A 17128-nucleotide genomic window follows, 5' to 3' on the forward strand; every position below is an offset into this window, starting at 1 on the left:
AATAAAGAATGATATCTATCTTTCTTTCTTTAACCCTTTGTCAAGCCCAGTAAAGCAATGCATGGTAAAAGTAAATGTCTCCTGTTCCACTAAAGATATTAAAATGTAATGTACAAAGAGCATTTTAATTAACTGATCTGATAACAGCACTGAGGTAAACAGTTTTGTTTTAACTTAAACTGAATAAATGCTAAAGATGCATAGTATAATATTAAGAAAACTAAAACAGAAAACAATTAGGAAATAACTTCATGGTGAAGGGTTTTCCTTGAAAATTTTGTATTTATTTTTCTGGTCAAGAAATTCCCTGCTTTTATGGTACTCACAAAAGCCCACAACTGACAATAATATCTTGAGTCTGTTCAATCCAGTCCACACTTCCAAAACCTATTTTGCTAAATTCTGTTTTAATCTTATACTTCTATCTACACCTACGTCTTTCAAGTGATCCCTTCCCTTGAGATTGTCTAACTAAAATTTTCTTTGCATCTAAATATCCCACTGTTATGACAAGCATGTAGTAATATGTAGTATGGTATTCAAAGTATAAAGCACATTTAAATTAATTTGTCTGTCCCACCAAGAGACTACAAATTTAACCTTCTGCTGCATGATTTAAATTAAATTATTCCCAACATTCTCGGAAGAGTTAATTTATGATTTAAATACCTTTATATTAATATAATGCATTTTAATATGTTAAGTACAGTAAATATTTAATATTGCTTCTTTAAATATGGCAAAAGGTGAAATGGTATAGCCAACTCACCAGGTCAGAAATACTTAAAGAGAACAGAAGTCAAACATATGCACTCTGACAGAAGTGGAAGTAGAATACAATGTTTCCTTTTGTAAGGTAAACATTATCAGCTTATTGCTGATGTTACTACACACAAAGGAAATACTATGCACAGGGCGAGCTGGGCTAAAAATTACATTTAACTCCTTTATATAAAGCTACTAAACACACTGCAATATTAAAGCATTAAATAATTTGTTTCAGTCTTTCAGTACCTTTGGAAATTATTTTTATGAGGAAAGAGGAAACTGTTTTTCACAGTCAAGTGCAATCATGTTAACCATTCAGTGATATGTATGGAGATGTTCACAATGAATTGTGGAAGAAAAGTTTCGTTGCATTGTAAAATACAGTGCATATTATTAATAGAACAGTTCCACCACAATGCAAAGCCCTATGTTTATTTGTTCATTATGAATGAAACAGTTCCACTGCAATGCAAAATGCACTTTGCATTATGAGTGGAACAGATCCATTGCATTATTAAACTCACTGTAGATTATGGGTGGAATGATTCCAACACAATGTAAAGTTTGCTGTATATTTATGCACAGAGCTGTACCATCAAATGCTAGAAATGTCTGAGATACAAATTGACTTTTATAAGTATAAAAATAATTAACTGAATGTATATGTATAGGGATTAATTACTTTACTCATTTACAAATGATGTTATCTGAATAAGTAGTGAATAATACACTGTCAATTTAATTTCCTTCACTGACAGTGGAAAGATTAAAACAGTGATAAATCATATTTTCCTCTTCCAATGCAGATTAATTAAAGTGCTTAAAACTATTTGTTACATCCTCCTAGACTTGCACAATATTATTTTGCTTGGTCATAGATTCACTAAGTCCATGATATGTCCTTTAATTGAATAAAGTACATGCTTATTTATTTAATTACTTATCTGTTTATACCACAGTAGATTGCTAAAAGAAGTTTCACTCGAGACTAGAATCTTTATCCATTAAATGTTTTTCTTATGTTACTGCACTCTGTAATATATAACATTTAAATGACACCCATAATTATTTAGAATCAGTTAAAATCAAGATTAATTTATTTTTTGTGGTTTACCATTTAAATTTCCAAGAAAGACATAATATTGCAACAAAAATACTACTTTTACTATGAAGGAAAAAAACCAACACAGTGAAATCCCTTTAAAGATGTTCTCCTGAGATTGCAAAAATGGCTAATTCAAGACAAAGGAGGAAGTGAAGATTGATGTTAGAGGAAAGAGATTGTGAGGACAAAGGATGCATGGAACTGGTTCAGAATAATCTTCAATGGTTGCCCTTGATATCTTCTGGCCATACTACTAAAGAATCAAAAGTGTGAAAACTGTACACTACTGGAAGATGATGGACATAAGAGATAAAAAAACACAGTGATTATAAGCAATTCATAAAGTGATAAAAAAAGGAATATGAAGGAAGGTAACTGGAATGTTGTATAAAAACAGGGAACCTTCTAAAAATGTTAAAACTCCAAAAATGAGAAGAAAGGTGTAAAAGTACAATTTGAGAAATAAATGCACTGTTTACTTTGTATATAAAATAATAACTCTCTGTTGAAGACTATAATAAGAATAAACACTTTTATGAGTTTTCACTGCGCATGTGAAATATTTAGGCACAGGGCCAATTTTAACCTCTTCAATGCTGACCTGAAGAGTATATTACATAAGTTCATGTTCTGGTCACTGAGATCATAACATGTGACTGAAGGAGAAAAGACATTAATCTTCCGAACAGATTTCATGTTTTGCCAATTCTTGCATGACACAGCCAGAGTCAGCATACCTCAACAGTAGTCTGAAACGTCCAACAACTGCAGTAACTGATTCTCTAAAGGTTTTGGTTGATTCAACACAGAAATATTGGATATTGTCCATTGGCTAAGGTATATCCGATTTAGACAGTGTTTTGCGAGTTAACTCAGCTCTCATTTTTGGGTAATTATTTATAATTATATTGACAGAACTTTGTTTATATTTTTATCATTAGCAGCAATGAGAGGGTATAACCTGGCACCTAATGTCTAGTGGTTATAAAACAACTTCAGAATTCTGAAGGTAATGGATTTCATCCCAACTACATAAAAAAATATGTCAGAAAATAATAACACTTCAAGACAGGAATACAGCCAACTTCTGAAATATCATGGAAACTGAAAATAATTCAGACAGTGAATATGTCCAACATAATTCTAGTGTACTGTTGTAACTAGCTGTAAATACTTCTAACACATAATCAGAGACAACAGAATATTTAACTATCCACACATAACCTGTTATAGCAGCAAAGATAGCATTTTATACTAACTGCAATAGAAATAAATTTTCCATTTATACATTCTCTATATTTAAACGCAACAGTAAGCACTGTCTGACATGACATGACATGAACAATAATGTTTCTGAAATGACATTACAATTATATATTTTTTGCTCACAATCAGCATTAAACACTCCAGTTCCTCAGCCAGCAGTGAAGAAATTAAAATAACATTCAAGAGGGCTGTACTTCATCAAATACCTTTGTGGCTGGTGTTAAACTTGTGGAAATGGTGTTGGATGTTGCGAAAGGCCCTCACCCTGCTCCAGCTGCCAGAAACCACGCTGCTTGAATCTTCATCTTGGTCCCTATCCTCTTCATCTCCACCACCACTCATGTAAGACCTAACTTCCTCATCTGCACGCTCACTGTCATCGCTCAACTCTGCGCTATAATACAGTTCTTTCAGAGCAGCTAGTTGGTTGGGTACCACCAATGTCTCTTCATTTCTCTCTTCTTTAGCTTGAGTGTTTATGAAAGTTCGCTTTACAAGTAATTTACCGTTTGTATTGGTCTCTGCAGTCTTCACAGACAAATCACTTATGTATCTATTTGTCAAATTCTGTGACTGAATATTTGTCTTCTTGGTCCTTGGAGCAGGAACAGGCACATCACTTTGTTTACAGATACCATTCCTGATTATTCTTTCATTTCCTTGCATATAGTGATTAGAACATTCTTCATTATTTCCTTCTGTTTCTTGAACTTGAGATGAATTATTGATTGTTTTCATAATAAGGGAAGGTGACCGCAAAGTTTCTGTTGATTTACCAGATTTTTCATTTCCTGATTTCTTCAGCATCTCCTTCTGAAGTAACTCTGTTTTGGCAACATAGTTATCTGAAGAAATTGGAGAAAGATCTATCAAAATTGTTGTGGTTTTCTTCACATTGCTGTTGTTGATGTCTTGTGTTCTGGAACAGTGCTTGGTTTTCATGCTGGAATCTAAGGATCCACGTTCACCTTCATTGCCTCCCTCACTTTTACAGATATGGACAACAAGCCCTTTATCTGAGGTTGTCTGACTCCTGACATCTGTAAGGGAGTATGGTGATAAAAGAAAGATCTCATCTTATAATAAAACAATTTACAATCTGAAAAATTGCGCACAATACAATCAGCCCTCCATTTACATTAAGCTATATTCCAGTGTAACAGTATGTTAAAATTGGTACAAAGATAATAAATGTTTGAGGGAAATGTTTCATTAAGTTCTGTTAAGGTCTACAACAGTGGTTGATTTGTTATAGTAATATTATGTTGGACATTCTTTAATTACTTAATTTCAGAATATTACTGGACAACACTTGGGGCTGCAGTTCACATAGTCCCATCTCTGGTGCACAGGAAACTTGTGAGCGTGAACATGATGGAAACATAACAATGTAAAAGTAAACAGGTACTGTGTACAAAAAGAAAACGTGTCTTAATTACATGAGTGTGTATAAAGATAAAGGGCTGATTGTATCAAACTATCAACAGAAAAGTTTCCATGCTTTACTTATGTAGAGCAATGCAAGGAAGTAAGTTTAAAGAAGCTGTATAAAGTTACTCAAGCATACTGTTGCATCATGCTAATAGGCTCCATGCTTTGTGGAAGAATAGGCATTCCACTTTCATTTTACAAATGTTACACATCACATGGCAGTCTCCCCAGTTTCATATTGTGATGAAGTAGTAAAATTTACCAGTGGGTAAGAGGAAATTTTTTCCTTCTTCAGAGCTCAGGAGATCAAATGTAATGTTAGAGGCTTTACATAAAAATTAAACAGATTGGTATGAATGGTGATTGGTCAGAACAGTGTAAACGTATTTTGTATGCAGTGATCATAAATTGTCACCCAGCCAAGCACTGGCCATAACCAATGTTAACTTCAACTCTAAAATAACAAGGCAGCAAATTCCTCTGAAAGACTGGGAATTTTTACCACTTCAGTAGGAGACAATGCCCAGAACACTGTACTATGTATATAGACCATCTTCAAAACATTACATTTCATATATTCAATACAGATTAAAAGTAATTAAATTAAAGAAAGTACTAAAGAAAATGATTAAATGTATTCTATAATCTATATTATATAACTGAATTATCATATCCTTATTAAGCAGCCATATTTTATTCAGCACTTTGTTTACTACAAAAGGGTGCCAGAACGCAGAGGTAACAAATGACAAAACAGACTTTTTAAAATCTTCCACAAGAAATTAACTAATGGATTTAAATTAAGAAAAAAAGTTTATCCTTATTTCAGTTTTCCTACTCCTTGATTTTTCAGCAAATATTTTTCATTCTTGTTGGCACATCATGCCATTGTATATGATAAGAAGAGATGTCCTGATTTAACTATGAGATAACTATATTCTCTTATGTGTATTATATAACCATGTTATATCTTTATTTCATATTCTGCACATGTCTTTTAATGTAAAAACAAGTTATTTGAACAAAAGTGGGAAGTAAATTCCAAAATTATTTACAAATTACAAGATGTCTGTAATAATCAATGATGTATTTTCATGGCTGTATATTTCAGCACTATGTTTGTAATTTAGTTCATACCTACTTGCTTTAAAACCGTTTTAAAATGTTTTAATATTTGCCTAATAGTCACTTTTATATAATTTACAAGCATTGTATTACAAGCAGCAAAGGTCATTTTGCAGCATGTAATACTATGATATACAATGTAATCAGTATTAGTATTTCCATTATAACTACCTCAAATGTACAATGCAAAACAAGAATTCAAGAAAAATTCTGATGTTAATCTTATGCCAAGACAGTGCCTGTAAAATATGACACAATCCCCATTCTTTGTTAACTCACCATATGTAATCATATTCCAACCCTATTTGACATTAAAGAATGTTATATTAATATGGTGTAAGTAACCCTTTAGCATATTGCTTGATTCAATCTACTCAAAATACCTATATAAAATTAACTAAAAACATTAAAAATAAATGACTAAAATATATCATCAAACTTTTATAGCAATATGCTATATCTACTGTCTGACAAGCAAACAGTTTCAACTTTCATCTAGACACTTCTCACAGTCATAAATAAAATAGCTAATACCATCTGAAATGACACATGTCCCACACATGTCAAAGTATGCTACTGCATTAAATAACCTAAAGGTAAATATAATAACCATGCAGATTTTTACAGATTTCTGCTGCTCTACCTCTGAATGCTATTGGTACAGCAAGAAACAAAGATAGTTGTCATGAAGAGAAATAAGATAGTATGACAGATTAATTATTTAGAACAGTTCAAGAAGCACAGCCCTCTGTAGTCTCGAGTGAACTCCTGTCACAAGACACAAGCTTACAGGATTATAAGCTTTGCATTCTTTCAGTTAAACATTACATTTCATTAATATGCATATACTATACAACCCAGCATAGATTTGATGATACATTACTAAAGTTAGGTTATGTTATTAGTTTTGCAGGCAATCTAAATGTATGCGTCTTTTTTCTCTTTTAATTAAAAGTTTGAGGATTATTTATTTTGACTAGGCTCTGTTCATGTTGTCTGAAATTTAAAATGTCAGTCTCAGACTAAAACCATATTATAATGCATTTTTTGTTGAATGTTGGACTTGGTTAAGCAGTGGGCTTCATTTAGCATATATTTATTTGAACATTTAATGATCACTAGCTATAATTTAAAATAACTAATTACTAGATCACTTGCAATTTATATTTTTAAATTATCAGATTCAGTCAAACACTATACCACAAAGTGATTTCCTGAATGTAAATCTCAGTCTGGCAGTAGACCTGAAGGGATTAATCAGTGGTAGTGTATAATTTAGTAATCACTTTCACAGATATCACAAAATTAACACCTCCTACTGGTGAATTTCTGCACTGAAATATTTCAATGCTGAGTTTATTCAGATAGCAAATTATTTATCTTGTTTATGTAGTTAAATGGCAATCAAAATTCTCATTTCAGAAGAACCACAAACAACCTGAAACTCCAAATAAATTAAGAGAAGAAGCCAGCAATTAATATTTGAGCAAATCACCTTGTTCATGAAAAGGAAAATGTTAACCTTCATCATACAAAAATTGAGGATTTAACAGCCCATACTATGAGGCTGCCTGCTGAACTTCAATTACAGTGTATAGAGACTTAGTGGAATCATATGGCCAGCTGAACTGAGTGTATGCCATGACACTTGACAAAAAAGGGTTAACGTGCAACTGGCATTGAACACACAATTTTTTGAGATATGTGATGATGCATCTTTGAATTAATGGTGAATATATCAGGCACTAAATATCTTAATTCTAAAGAAAGTACACAAATTTATTTTAGACATTAGAAGTAGAATTACCTACATTATTTACCAACTGACCAACCCAAATGTTTCTTACAAAATCAAATTCAGGAGAAAAACAAAGAGAGGTGACAAGCTAAGAAGAAGCTGATATAAACAAAAGCTGCCTTCTACAGAGTATAACTCAAAGTACTACTGAGAGTCAGTATTTAGTATCTAATTACATAGAGAAAGAAGATTAGAGCATATAATCTCTATCCTTGTGTAATGATAAAACATTGTATGATACAATACAGTAAAATTTTCTGTCAAATTTCAATAAATTCAGAGATGTTTGAAGTGTTAAACAACATCAAATTAAATGTACATCATGAGATTTTAAGGTCTCAGCTCTGAAGATGGAGGTAGTATATCCATCCTTAGCATTAGTATCTACCTGCAAGTTCATATGGTGTTAACTACCCAGAAGACCAACACTCATAAATAAACTTAATTTCTTACTCATGCATATGGTATGGAAAATTATGTAATTACGTATGTTACATCTTACAGCGCTAATTCAGTGAATGTTAGAAAAATACTGTACTTCAGAACTGGCACTTTTAAAGGGTTCTTTGTTATGCAGTCACAACACTGAATAAATTCTGAACATAAAAAGACCAGTATGATCCTAATGCTTCCAACATCTTTGTACATAACCAGATTCAAATCAGAAAATTACTGATCATTTTATTTTCTTTGCATATTGCATTTGCTTTAAGATGATAACAATATCACCAGACTCAATAAACTGGGCACTGATCTCAATACCACCTCCAAATATTAGGAGACAGGATGTTAATTTTAAAAAGTAAACCTTAAAATATGCATTGTCTTCACACAACAATGAAAGGTAACTTTGAATAACAAGCTCGCTGTAATTTTTCAGAGTATGATATGCTACAAAATTCAATAGGTTTTAATGTCATAATAAAAATTCAGGCATGTGTACAAAGCATCATTCAGCATGTATTAAGAGCAAGATGTATTCTATAATTACAACATTTAATACTTTTCTTTTGATTGACAATATATTTTGAACAGAATGGCTTTCAGGTTTACTTTTGGCTGAAAATGTGGCTTGCATGACAAAGCCATTACCAACACTCCAATAAATACTGTGTACCACAATGAAAATTATGATTATGTTAACCTGGTACACAATATTTGTTGAGCCCTGGTTATTATCTTTGTGCTCACAAGGGTCAATAATTTTCAGGTTAGAAACCTCTAAACTTGAAATGAAAGATGCTTCCTGCTTACCACATTGTTGCATAGCTTCCTGTTTTCGTTCTTCTCTGCGGAGCCAAATTGGTTTTGGGCGATTGTTTGTCTGGTACTTGGGAGATGTGGACTGCTTCTGCAGCCCATCAGACAATCTGTTCTCTAAGACTGTAGTTTCCCCAGCACCAAAGTTTACTCTGGTGGAGTATCCCCGGGTTTCTAAAGCAGCATGCTTCAAGTCTTCCACCTGACGGACTCTCTCTGCAACAGACCATGGAGGAGCCATGGAGATTTTCACTTCCATGCCACCCCCAATAGATTCTGGGGGCTGAGTTTTGGACACAAGTGGTGCTTCAAAGGCATCACCAGCAGAATTTCTCTGAAAAGCTGGTTGAAGGGTCTTGAGTGGTTTGTTGAGCTCTGTCCCCTCCCCAAAGCTTTGTGAGGATGGAAGCCTCTTATCCTGCAGTGTTGGTAATGAAGGGCAATCCTGCTGCTTCTGACCATCAAAAGTTGGGTTACGTAGTGTGACTGTTGACTTCCACACAGATGTAGAGGGCAATGATAATTCTTTGTTCTGTACAGGCTTAAGTCTCACACCCCATTTTGCCTCAGGATCTGCAGTTGACCTCTCAGACTTCTCACTTAAGCTTGACACCAATATATCTTCATCTGTCTCACCTAAGTGGAATGGATGTGGTTTTTTATTGTTTTTCAATATACTACGAGGCCTCACGTTACTTACAGAACCTGAAATAATGGAATTTGACTGCAAGAATATAGAATCAGTGCTGATGTCTTCATCATTACTATGGGCTCCCATTTCCACAGCATCCTGCCTCCCTGATGAAAGAATAGTGGCATTTGCCTGTGTGAAAATGTTATCTTCTTTATCTGCATCATCTTGAAAGACAGAAACAGAATTTAAAGCAGGCATAATCGGTTCTAGTTGATCTAAATTGCTTTTATTTTGATTTTGAGTGTCTGCACTGACAGCTATCTGGTAGGAAGTGTTGTTAGACTCATTTCCACCAAGTAGTTTCTTTTCATACAGTGAATCACCAAAGCGAATTTCTGGAAGGCTGGTCTTATTGGCATCTTGTACCTGATGAGTAACTAAAACTGCACCACCACTACTACTACTACGCCTTCTTCTCCTGATGTTATTTGGTGGAGGTTTCTCATCTGTTTCAACAATGTTAAAACGTCCTGGTTCTGCAGCAAAGTGGACCTCAGTCTTGCAGAACTCTACCTTCTTATGTTTCTTGCCTGCCAGATGATGCTGAAGCAAAAATTCATCACAGTCATCATTTTCATAGGTAAATGAAGCAGATTTAAAATCTCTGCCATCCTGAGGCATTCCTGCTGAAGCAGATATTTTATATTCAAGTTCATTTTGAAATGGCTTTAAATCTCCTTCATTAGAAAGATTCAAACAAGTGTTTTTTTCAATATCGGAAATGTTGGTGGGAATTGTTTTTAACTCATTTTCAAAATTAAAGTTTCCTTTTCTTTTTTCATACAAATTATAACTTTTGAGACCCTCTCTGACATATTTTGTTTCATCAACAGCAATGGAATGCCTCTTTATTTCAATGTCAGTTTGTCTGGATGCAGGAGACCAACCACTTCCTCCACTGTGCTTCAAAAGCAGCTCTCGCCTATCTGCAAGTGTCTTTCTGGGTTCATCTAAAAGGTTCTTTGGGGGAGAACTATTTCCACTTGTTAAGAAAGTTCCAGATTTCCTGCATCTGCTCTCTGCACTCAAATTTGTCTGTTCTGAAAGCTGATTGAAGTACAGTTTCCTGGCAGTTATACCACTTCTGTCAATGCTACTGAATGAATCATCAGATACAACTGGAATTGTTATAGTTATGGGCACTGATAGGCGATGCACACTTTTAGCACTTGTATTTGTATTCAAACTGTTCACTGCTCTGCTCTCACACCCACTTCTCCAGCTATTTGATATGGCAGTGGAACTAGTTTCTATCAAGTTGCTGCCTTTCATATGCAGTCCACTTCTATTGTCTTCATTATCACTTCCTAGAGTCACAACTGTCCTCCTTCCTTTATGAGAATTACTCTCATTTACTCTGTTATCTGCGTCTATAATTCTTCTGTCGTCACTATGTTGTTTTAGTTCGATGCTGTGATTTGCCTTTAAATTTCCAAGCGTAGTCTGGTCATTTGCTTCTTCCTTGTTAAATGGGGTCCATGATGAAGGAATTACTGTCTCAGAAGACCTACAGATGCCACTGTCAGTCGACGATTCCACTCTGCTTTTCTCTTTGAGTGCCACTGGTTCAGAACGATTATGAGCCTGTTGGTTATGGACTTGTTCAAAGCCGTATGATTTTCTTCGGTTGTACCACTCTTCAGAACGGTTTCCGCCACTACTGCTAGACCTATTCGATGCCCTAGACTCTAGGCTTCCGGTACCAGCGGTAGATTTACGTATATTGTTTTGGCTGTTTGCCATTGTTTCCATGCCATACACATACGATTTCACACAAGAAGTTGGAATTTCTTCTATTGACTGAAGATTCATTCCTGGGGCTGCCTTGTTGAAATCTTCAGTCACAATTCCATCATCACTATCTTCCACATCTTTTGTTTGGGAATTATTTGGGAGTCGAATGTCATCCAGCGGAGGTGAACCAAGGTGCCTCAGCCGGCCTCGAACTTCTTTCAAGGACTCTACAGTAACAAAAGAATGACGTTTGTGTGAAGAGCCTTTAGTAGAGTCAGCTTTCCTAGAAAATCCTTCAAGTTCGTATCCATTTGCTGATTTATTTGTCAGTGAATTAATGCTACATAATTGCCTATTATTTTCACTTAGCAAGGAAGAATTCCTTGCAGATTCAGTGTCATATTTAAATGTATTTTCAAAGGAACCAAAGCTAGTAGCATGATCATTCATAGTGTCCAATGACTTTCTGTCTTCTAACTCTTTGCAAATTTTACTCACATTCCCATTCGATACATCCGAACGGTTTCCTTTATTTGGCAACTGAAGTGATCGCCTTGCACCTAAAGTTCTGATCAGGTCTGTTGGTATTTCACGACCTTCAACTAGACTGTCTTTCTCATTGTAATCATTATTTTGGAGATCTTCAGTAGAACAACTCTTCTTTCTTGCTAAGATGGCATGAAAAAGTCCATTTGACATAATATCATCTGCTTTCCTCACTTTATCAAATGTGTTTAATGAATTCTGTCCGCCTGACTTACAACCGTATTTATTGCCATCAGCGCAGCCTCTTCTATTTATGTAGTCTGCTCTAAGCAACATATTATCATTCAGGGATGATGAGAGCATTTCAGAAGGAAGAGAATTTGATACCTTACTTTTAGCTTCTTCATGAATCTGCTGGCAGACCCTTGATACTTCTGAGAGGCGTTTGTCCACATCCTGTACCTCGGCATCAGGAGGAAAGTTTTCTTCAGAAATGCCACTCTCAACTTTGTTGATGATACTACGAGGTCTGGACGGTGGACGACGACTTCCGATAGACCCGCTGCGACCTACGCTGGCTTTCGTCCTCTGAGAACTTATATCTAGAGGATTTATAGGCAACTGTGGAGAAAGAAACATAAACAACATAATATTACAAAGATGATAGTAAAATCTGTCAAATACAGAACCTAAATGGAAACCTGCGTACAATATATCAGAAAATTTCTCCAGTTATGAGAATATACCCCCACTTAATGGTACCTGCACCTTGTCATGGTGGTGGGGCTCGAGTACCTCAGTGACCCCAAGAGCTACTGGTAGGGCCTCCCTAGCCAGATTGGTCGAGGGGGAGAGGTCAGACTAAGACAGGTACCCTGGTCCTCCAGGTTGGGGTTGGTCGCAAGGCTAACAACCTTGCACCTAAAAAGGAAGATGTTTCGAAACCTCAACCTCGGAAGATGGACCTAACAGAAGGACCGAATGGAAGAGGAGAATTGAGGAGGCCATAGACCGAATACGGACCGGAGAGACATAGAAGAAGAAGAAGATGAGAATATACATCCAGTGAAAAGCACATTTGGTGAGACTTTTAAACTGAAAAATGACAAGCATTTCCTTGATATATTCATATCGTGTTTTCAGTATAAACCTTATTTCTATTGTTACTGTCACTCCTAGATATTTAATTCTGAAACACTCAAATTAGGAACTTAATAATTTGTACAGGTATAATTGTTAGCACAATGAAATCATGAAGCTTGCTATAGGATGAACATGTAGCCTGAGTAGGAGAAACGAGTGCAAACAGAATTTTGGTTGGGAAACCTCATGGAAATTGGCAATTCTGAAGGCTCGATGCACACGAGCGAGTTATTTTGGCGAGCTCGCCGCGTCATTTTCTCGCGCGTTTTAGCAGTACATGTGAAGCAATGGAGCCACGCACGCTATGGCGGTGACGCGGCGAGCTATTTGCGCTCGCCAACCACTGCCGCTTCGCAGCGAGTTCGCCGATCGCCGCGAAGCAGCAGACTGTGTGAGAGCATTGCGCAGTGCACACGTGGTTCGCAACCCTCGCAACAGCTACCGCCTTCCAGTCATGGAGGAGGTATTGCAAGCCTCATCGCAGAATCTTTACTTTTGATGGATGCATCCAGTTTTGCTGCTAGCTCATCAAACGACTTTATACTCATACGAAAATAATTACGAAATTTACTTTCATCTTCTCTTAAATCTGTAAACACTGTCACGAACGCTCCTTTTAACAGCCGTGAACTAACCAACGGGTGTGTCCAATACTTCCTATTGCGTTTTTTAAGGACGTATTCATAAACGAAATAGGTAAAACTACACGTTTTCTTCAGTAAACATCCAATTTGGGTTGCCATCCAATCTAGTACTGGTGAGAGTTTTTCGGCGTGATCGCAGCGATGACGCTACGTGTGCAGTCACGGGTTTCCTCGCTGCGAGCACGAGCGGCATTTTCCCGCTCGTGTGCATCGAGCCTAAGAAGGATATTGGAGGATAACATTAAGATGGGCTGTGATATCCAAAGATGGATGGAGTTACTTTTTAATGTGTTTATATTAGCCATGCTGAACTTCAGATTCTACTACTGGAGAATCAATTAAGGTTTTTGCTTTTTAACAAGACAATGCATACCTGTATATTTTCAAAATCAGTGGGCACATTGGTGTCACTGTGCAAGGGCGCCCTCCAAGAGCAACTGCTGGAACTGGTGCTTGTCACGCTCTGGGTTCGTATCACCTGGAGTGAACCTCCAGGTACCTGAGCCTGGAACACTTCTAGTTGCTTTCTCTGTCGCTGGTGTACACTCCCATCCACCAGGTTGCGGGCACGGGAATCTACCACCTGCACAACAGTAGACAAACTTGTGATACAGAAATAGGAAACTTCATAAACATTACTTCAGGCCCTGAAGATGGAAGCAGAAAGTTCCTCCGAAACGTTATACCGATGTACGAAACTACATGGCATCATAACCCAGAAGACCACCACAGACATCTTCACCACAGTGAAGTCGTAAAATCTCATATAGCACAGAGTCTCCTAAACGCTGACTACTTAGTTACACAGCCTCTTATTTTAATTATTTATAGTGCCTTAAAACGTGAGTTTCATTCCTACTAACGATGTATATAGAAACATATTCTAAAAAATGCACTGTGATAAATTTCCTTCATAATATGTGCTGTCTTCTAACGGGGCTCTTCTACTGACCTGTATTTTCTATCTAGTTCTGAAATGCCCCAACCTAGCATTACCAGGTTCACAGTTCTTTAATTTCTCTCAGGTCGGATATATCAGGGGGAAAAAGCCTAATACCCTTCTTAGTATTATTATACTGTTACACTAACGCTCTTATAACGTATAGTTATATTATAATTCAGTTTACAATTTACAAGCGTCGACTAGCACATCTCATTTGTTCTCTGGCGGGTATCGATACTGCCAACCCAAATTCCAACACGTAGACAAACTATCTTACGGGCTACGTATGAGAAAGTTTGTTCATCTAATACTGAAGACATGTTTGCGACTTTGTAAAATACTAACAGTCTCCTTAAAAGGATATATACAGTTGTAGGAAGGCCTAAAGAGGCCAAAGTGTTGTGTGATAAATTCTGCTAGACAGAGCCTAAATTATCGTATGTCCTCGACTTCAAGACATCATCTTTTGTAAGATGCACCCTTAATGAAGTAATAGGTTCTCAGGGAGAAAAGACGTTATATCGATTCTTGGACGTCATCAAATGTAAGACGTACCCCGATTTCACAAATCTTAAAATGTTAAAAAAAACCTTAAAATAGAGAAAATACGATATTTTCACTGGCTGAACGGAGACGTAGGTCTATAAAAATACCACTGTTAACTGATAGACGTTTCAGAGGCCTTGCTGCCTCCATCATCAGGGACTCCGTTATCATGGCCCTGATGATGAAGGCAACAAGTATCTCCTAAACGTCTGTAAACTTGGGCAGTCTACACGGCGCTACAACACAGAAGACAGCCATCTCCATACTATTGCCAACCGATCAATCCAACAATAAAAATCAGTTCGCTTCCTGATAAAGTTTACTTCAAAGAGTCGAGTATTGTTAATCTTTCTCAAGAAGCATTCCGTTATTGTGGGTCTCAAAGGTTCATCACCGTCACACTAAAATATGTTATTGTACCTTGTCGTCAGTTACTTTACTCCAGTTCAATAGACAATAACTGCTCACAATTCTTTTACTGAAACCAGAAAACGTGTCTAGTTTTAACGATTGTCATTAACGGTATCTGATGAAAGCGATGAACTTGAGGAATCTCAGGACTGCATTGTTCCATTCAAGTATTCATTTTCCAGGAAAACAAATTGTCGTATACTGCATTTACATTCTACGAGTTTTTCCCCTGTGATTCGCAGTCCTGTGAAACAGGAAGCGATGACACACAATCACTTGCTTTGATACAATGTGGATCCTGGTTTTCTGTAGCAAATTGAAACCATTTTTCACATTATACCCTATGTAACGTTCTGTGAAACATTATTACCAGTCTGTAAGCCGCGGTGTCGATCTTACGTTAACGTACTGAACTTCGTTTCCACAAACGAGGCTCTGTTGACAGAGTATGACGGCAAAGGTAGGTACTGTATTATTTCCTGGTTCATAACAATCATCTTTTTTTAGAGACCTTCGTAACAGTCTTCTTCAGTTGGGCCCACATTCTATACTTTAAGGCTTCTGTCAGATATCATACTCTTCAATATGTCCTGGTACTGATACAAAACTCATGAGTTCTCATGAAGAGACTAAACAAAACCACGAAACACTTCAGCCATGACACCCGGGCTCCACTCCAAGATTAAAACCCGGGAATTTTGGGATAAAAATCATGAATTTTAACCACTACACCATGATGTTCCGTACGTAATCAGTCAACGAGTCACCCAGACAACCAGCCAGTTTATGAGTCAATCCCTCATTCAGCCAGTCAACCAACAAGAAAGTTCTACCAACATCGATATTTCGTGATATAATTTGGAACTGAAACCAGTCACAGAAATAAACAACAGCATAAATACGAGTACAGAGGTTTTTCTGTGCAATTTCATGCACAATAACGGAACATGAATCAGAATGATAGCGAGAATGAACAAGGTCTAGCACATCATTATTTTGAACTTAATATCGCAGAGGTCAACACATTTATTTCAGTTTTCAAAGCCAACAAAAGTGAGGAATGACTGTAGCTTATATCAGAGCTCGAAAATACCAGTAATTTAGATGTACGAAGGACACAGAACAAAGAAGTGACCTCCCAAGACCCTGTGCATATATTTCACACCCCCTGCATCCTCATATACCTACAGGCCCTATATTACGTTTAACAGCATAAGATCCACATAAATACAAAGCGAAACAGAACAGGTTATTCTCGCTCACAATTTTTTTGTTCACCGACGAAAAATGGTAACATAATAGTCAAAGAAAAAGGGGGAGATCGGTAAAGAAGTTATGACATCTGTTTTCCTGTGAACGTTTACATCTGGCTAGGTAACAGCAAAATTTTCCCTGTGCATAATTAAAGAATCGTGCCGTGAAGACGTATAGAGGGCACAGCGGTACAGCTCCGGGCATTCTTAACCTCGGTGGTACATTGTGGCGTTGTAAGCTTCACGCTCCGGCCGCTTTATCATAACGTGGTCATTTTGAACACTTACACTGGATTCGCTAATTCACTAAATGCTAGTGCCGACGTATGTAATGATTTAGTTTATTAAAATGTCTTTATTTCATTTAATACTTTTGTGGAAACACTTTTATAAATACTACGGAAAATATTTGGACCTATGATAATAGTAACAGACTTATGCCCTGAAAAGCAGAAATAGATTTTCGAGAGGTCGAGCTGAGATAACACACAGCTAAGAATATGAAAGTTTAATGAGTACAA

The 17128-nt window shown here is 36.4% G+C and overlaps 1 protein-coding gene across 5 annotated transcripts in view; it reads right to left on the reverse strand.

The window, feature by feature from the left end:
* Positions 1-17128, reverse strand: part of LOC110831216 (uncharacterized) — a 66388-nt gene that overhangs the window by 11010 nt on the left and 38250 nt on the right. For 3 of the 5 annotated variants that reach the window (XM_087349156.1, XM_087349155.1, XM_087349157.1), the window contains exons 3-5: positions 13828-14037; positions 8748-12288; positions 3346-4179 (exon numbers count right to left, since the gene is read on the reverse strand). In XM_087349156.1, the coding sequence (XP_087205282.1) occupies positions 3346-4179; positions 8748-12288; positions 13828-14037 (4585 nt within the window). The remainder of the gene's footprint in view (positions 1-3345; positions 4180-8747; positions 12289-13827; positions 14038-17128) is intronic. The other 2 variants (XM_087349158.1, XM_087349159.1) reach the window with 2 other exon arrangements.

This window comes from Zootermopsis nevadensis, unplaced genomic scaffold, assembly GCF_977971745.1.
Source record: "Zootermopsis nevadensis isolate Lab colony 2312 unplaced genomic scaffold, Znev_1.0 Znev_ptg000015l, whole genome shotgun sequence".
NCBI lineage: Eukaryota > Metazoa > Arthropoda > Insecta > Blattodea > Termopsidae > Zootermopsis > Zootermopsis nevadensis.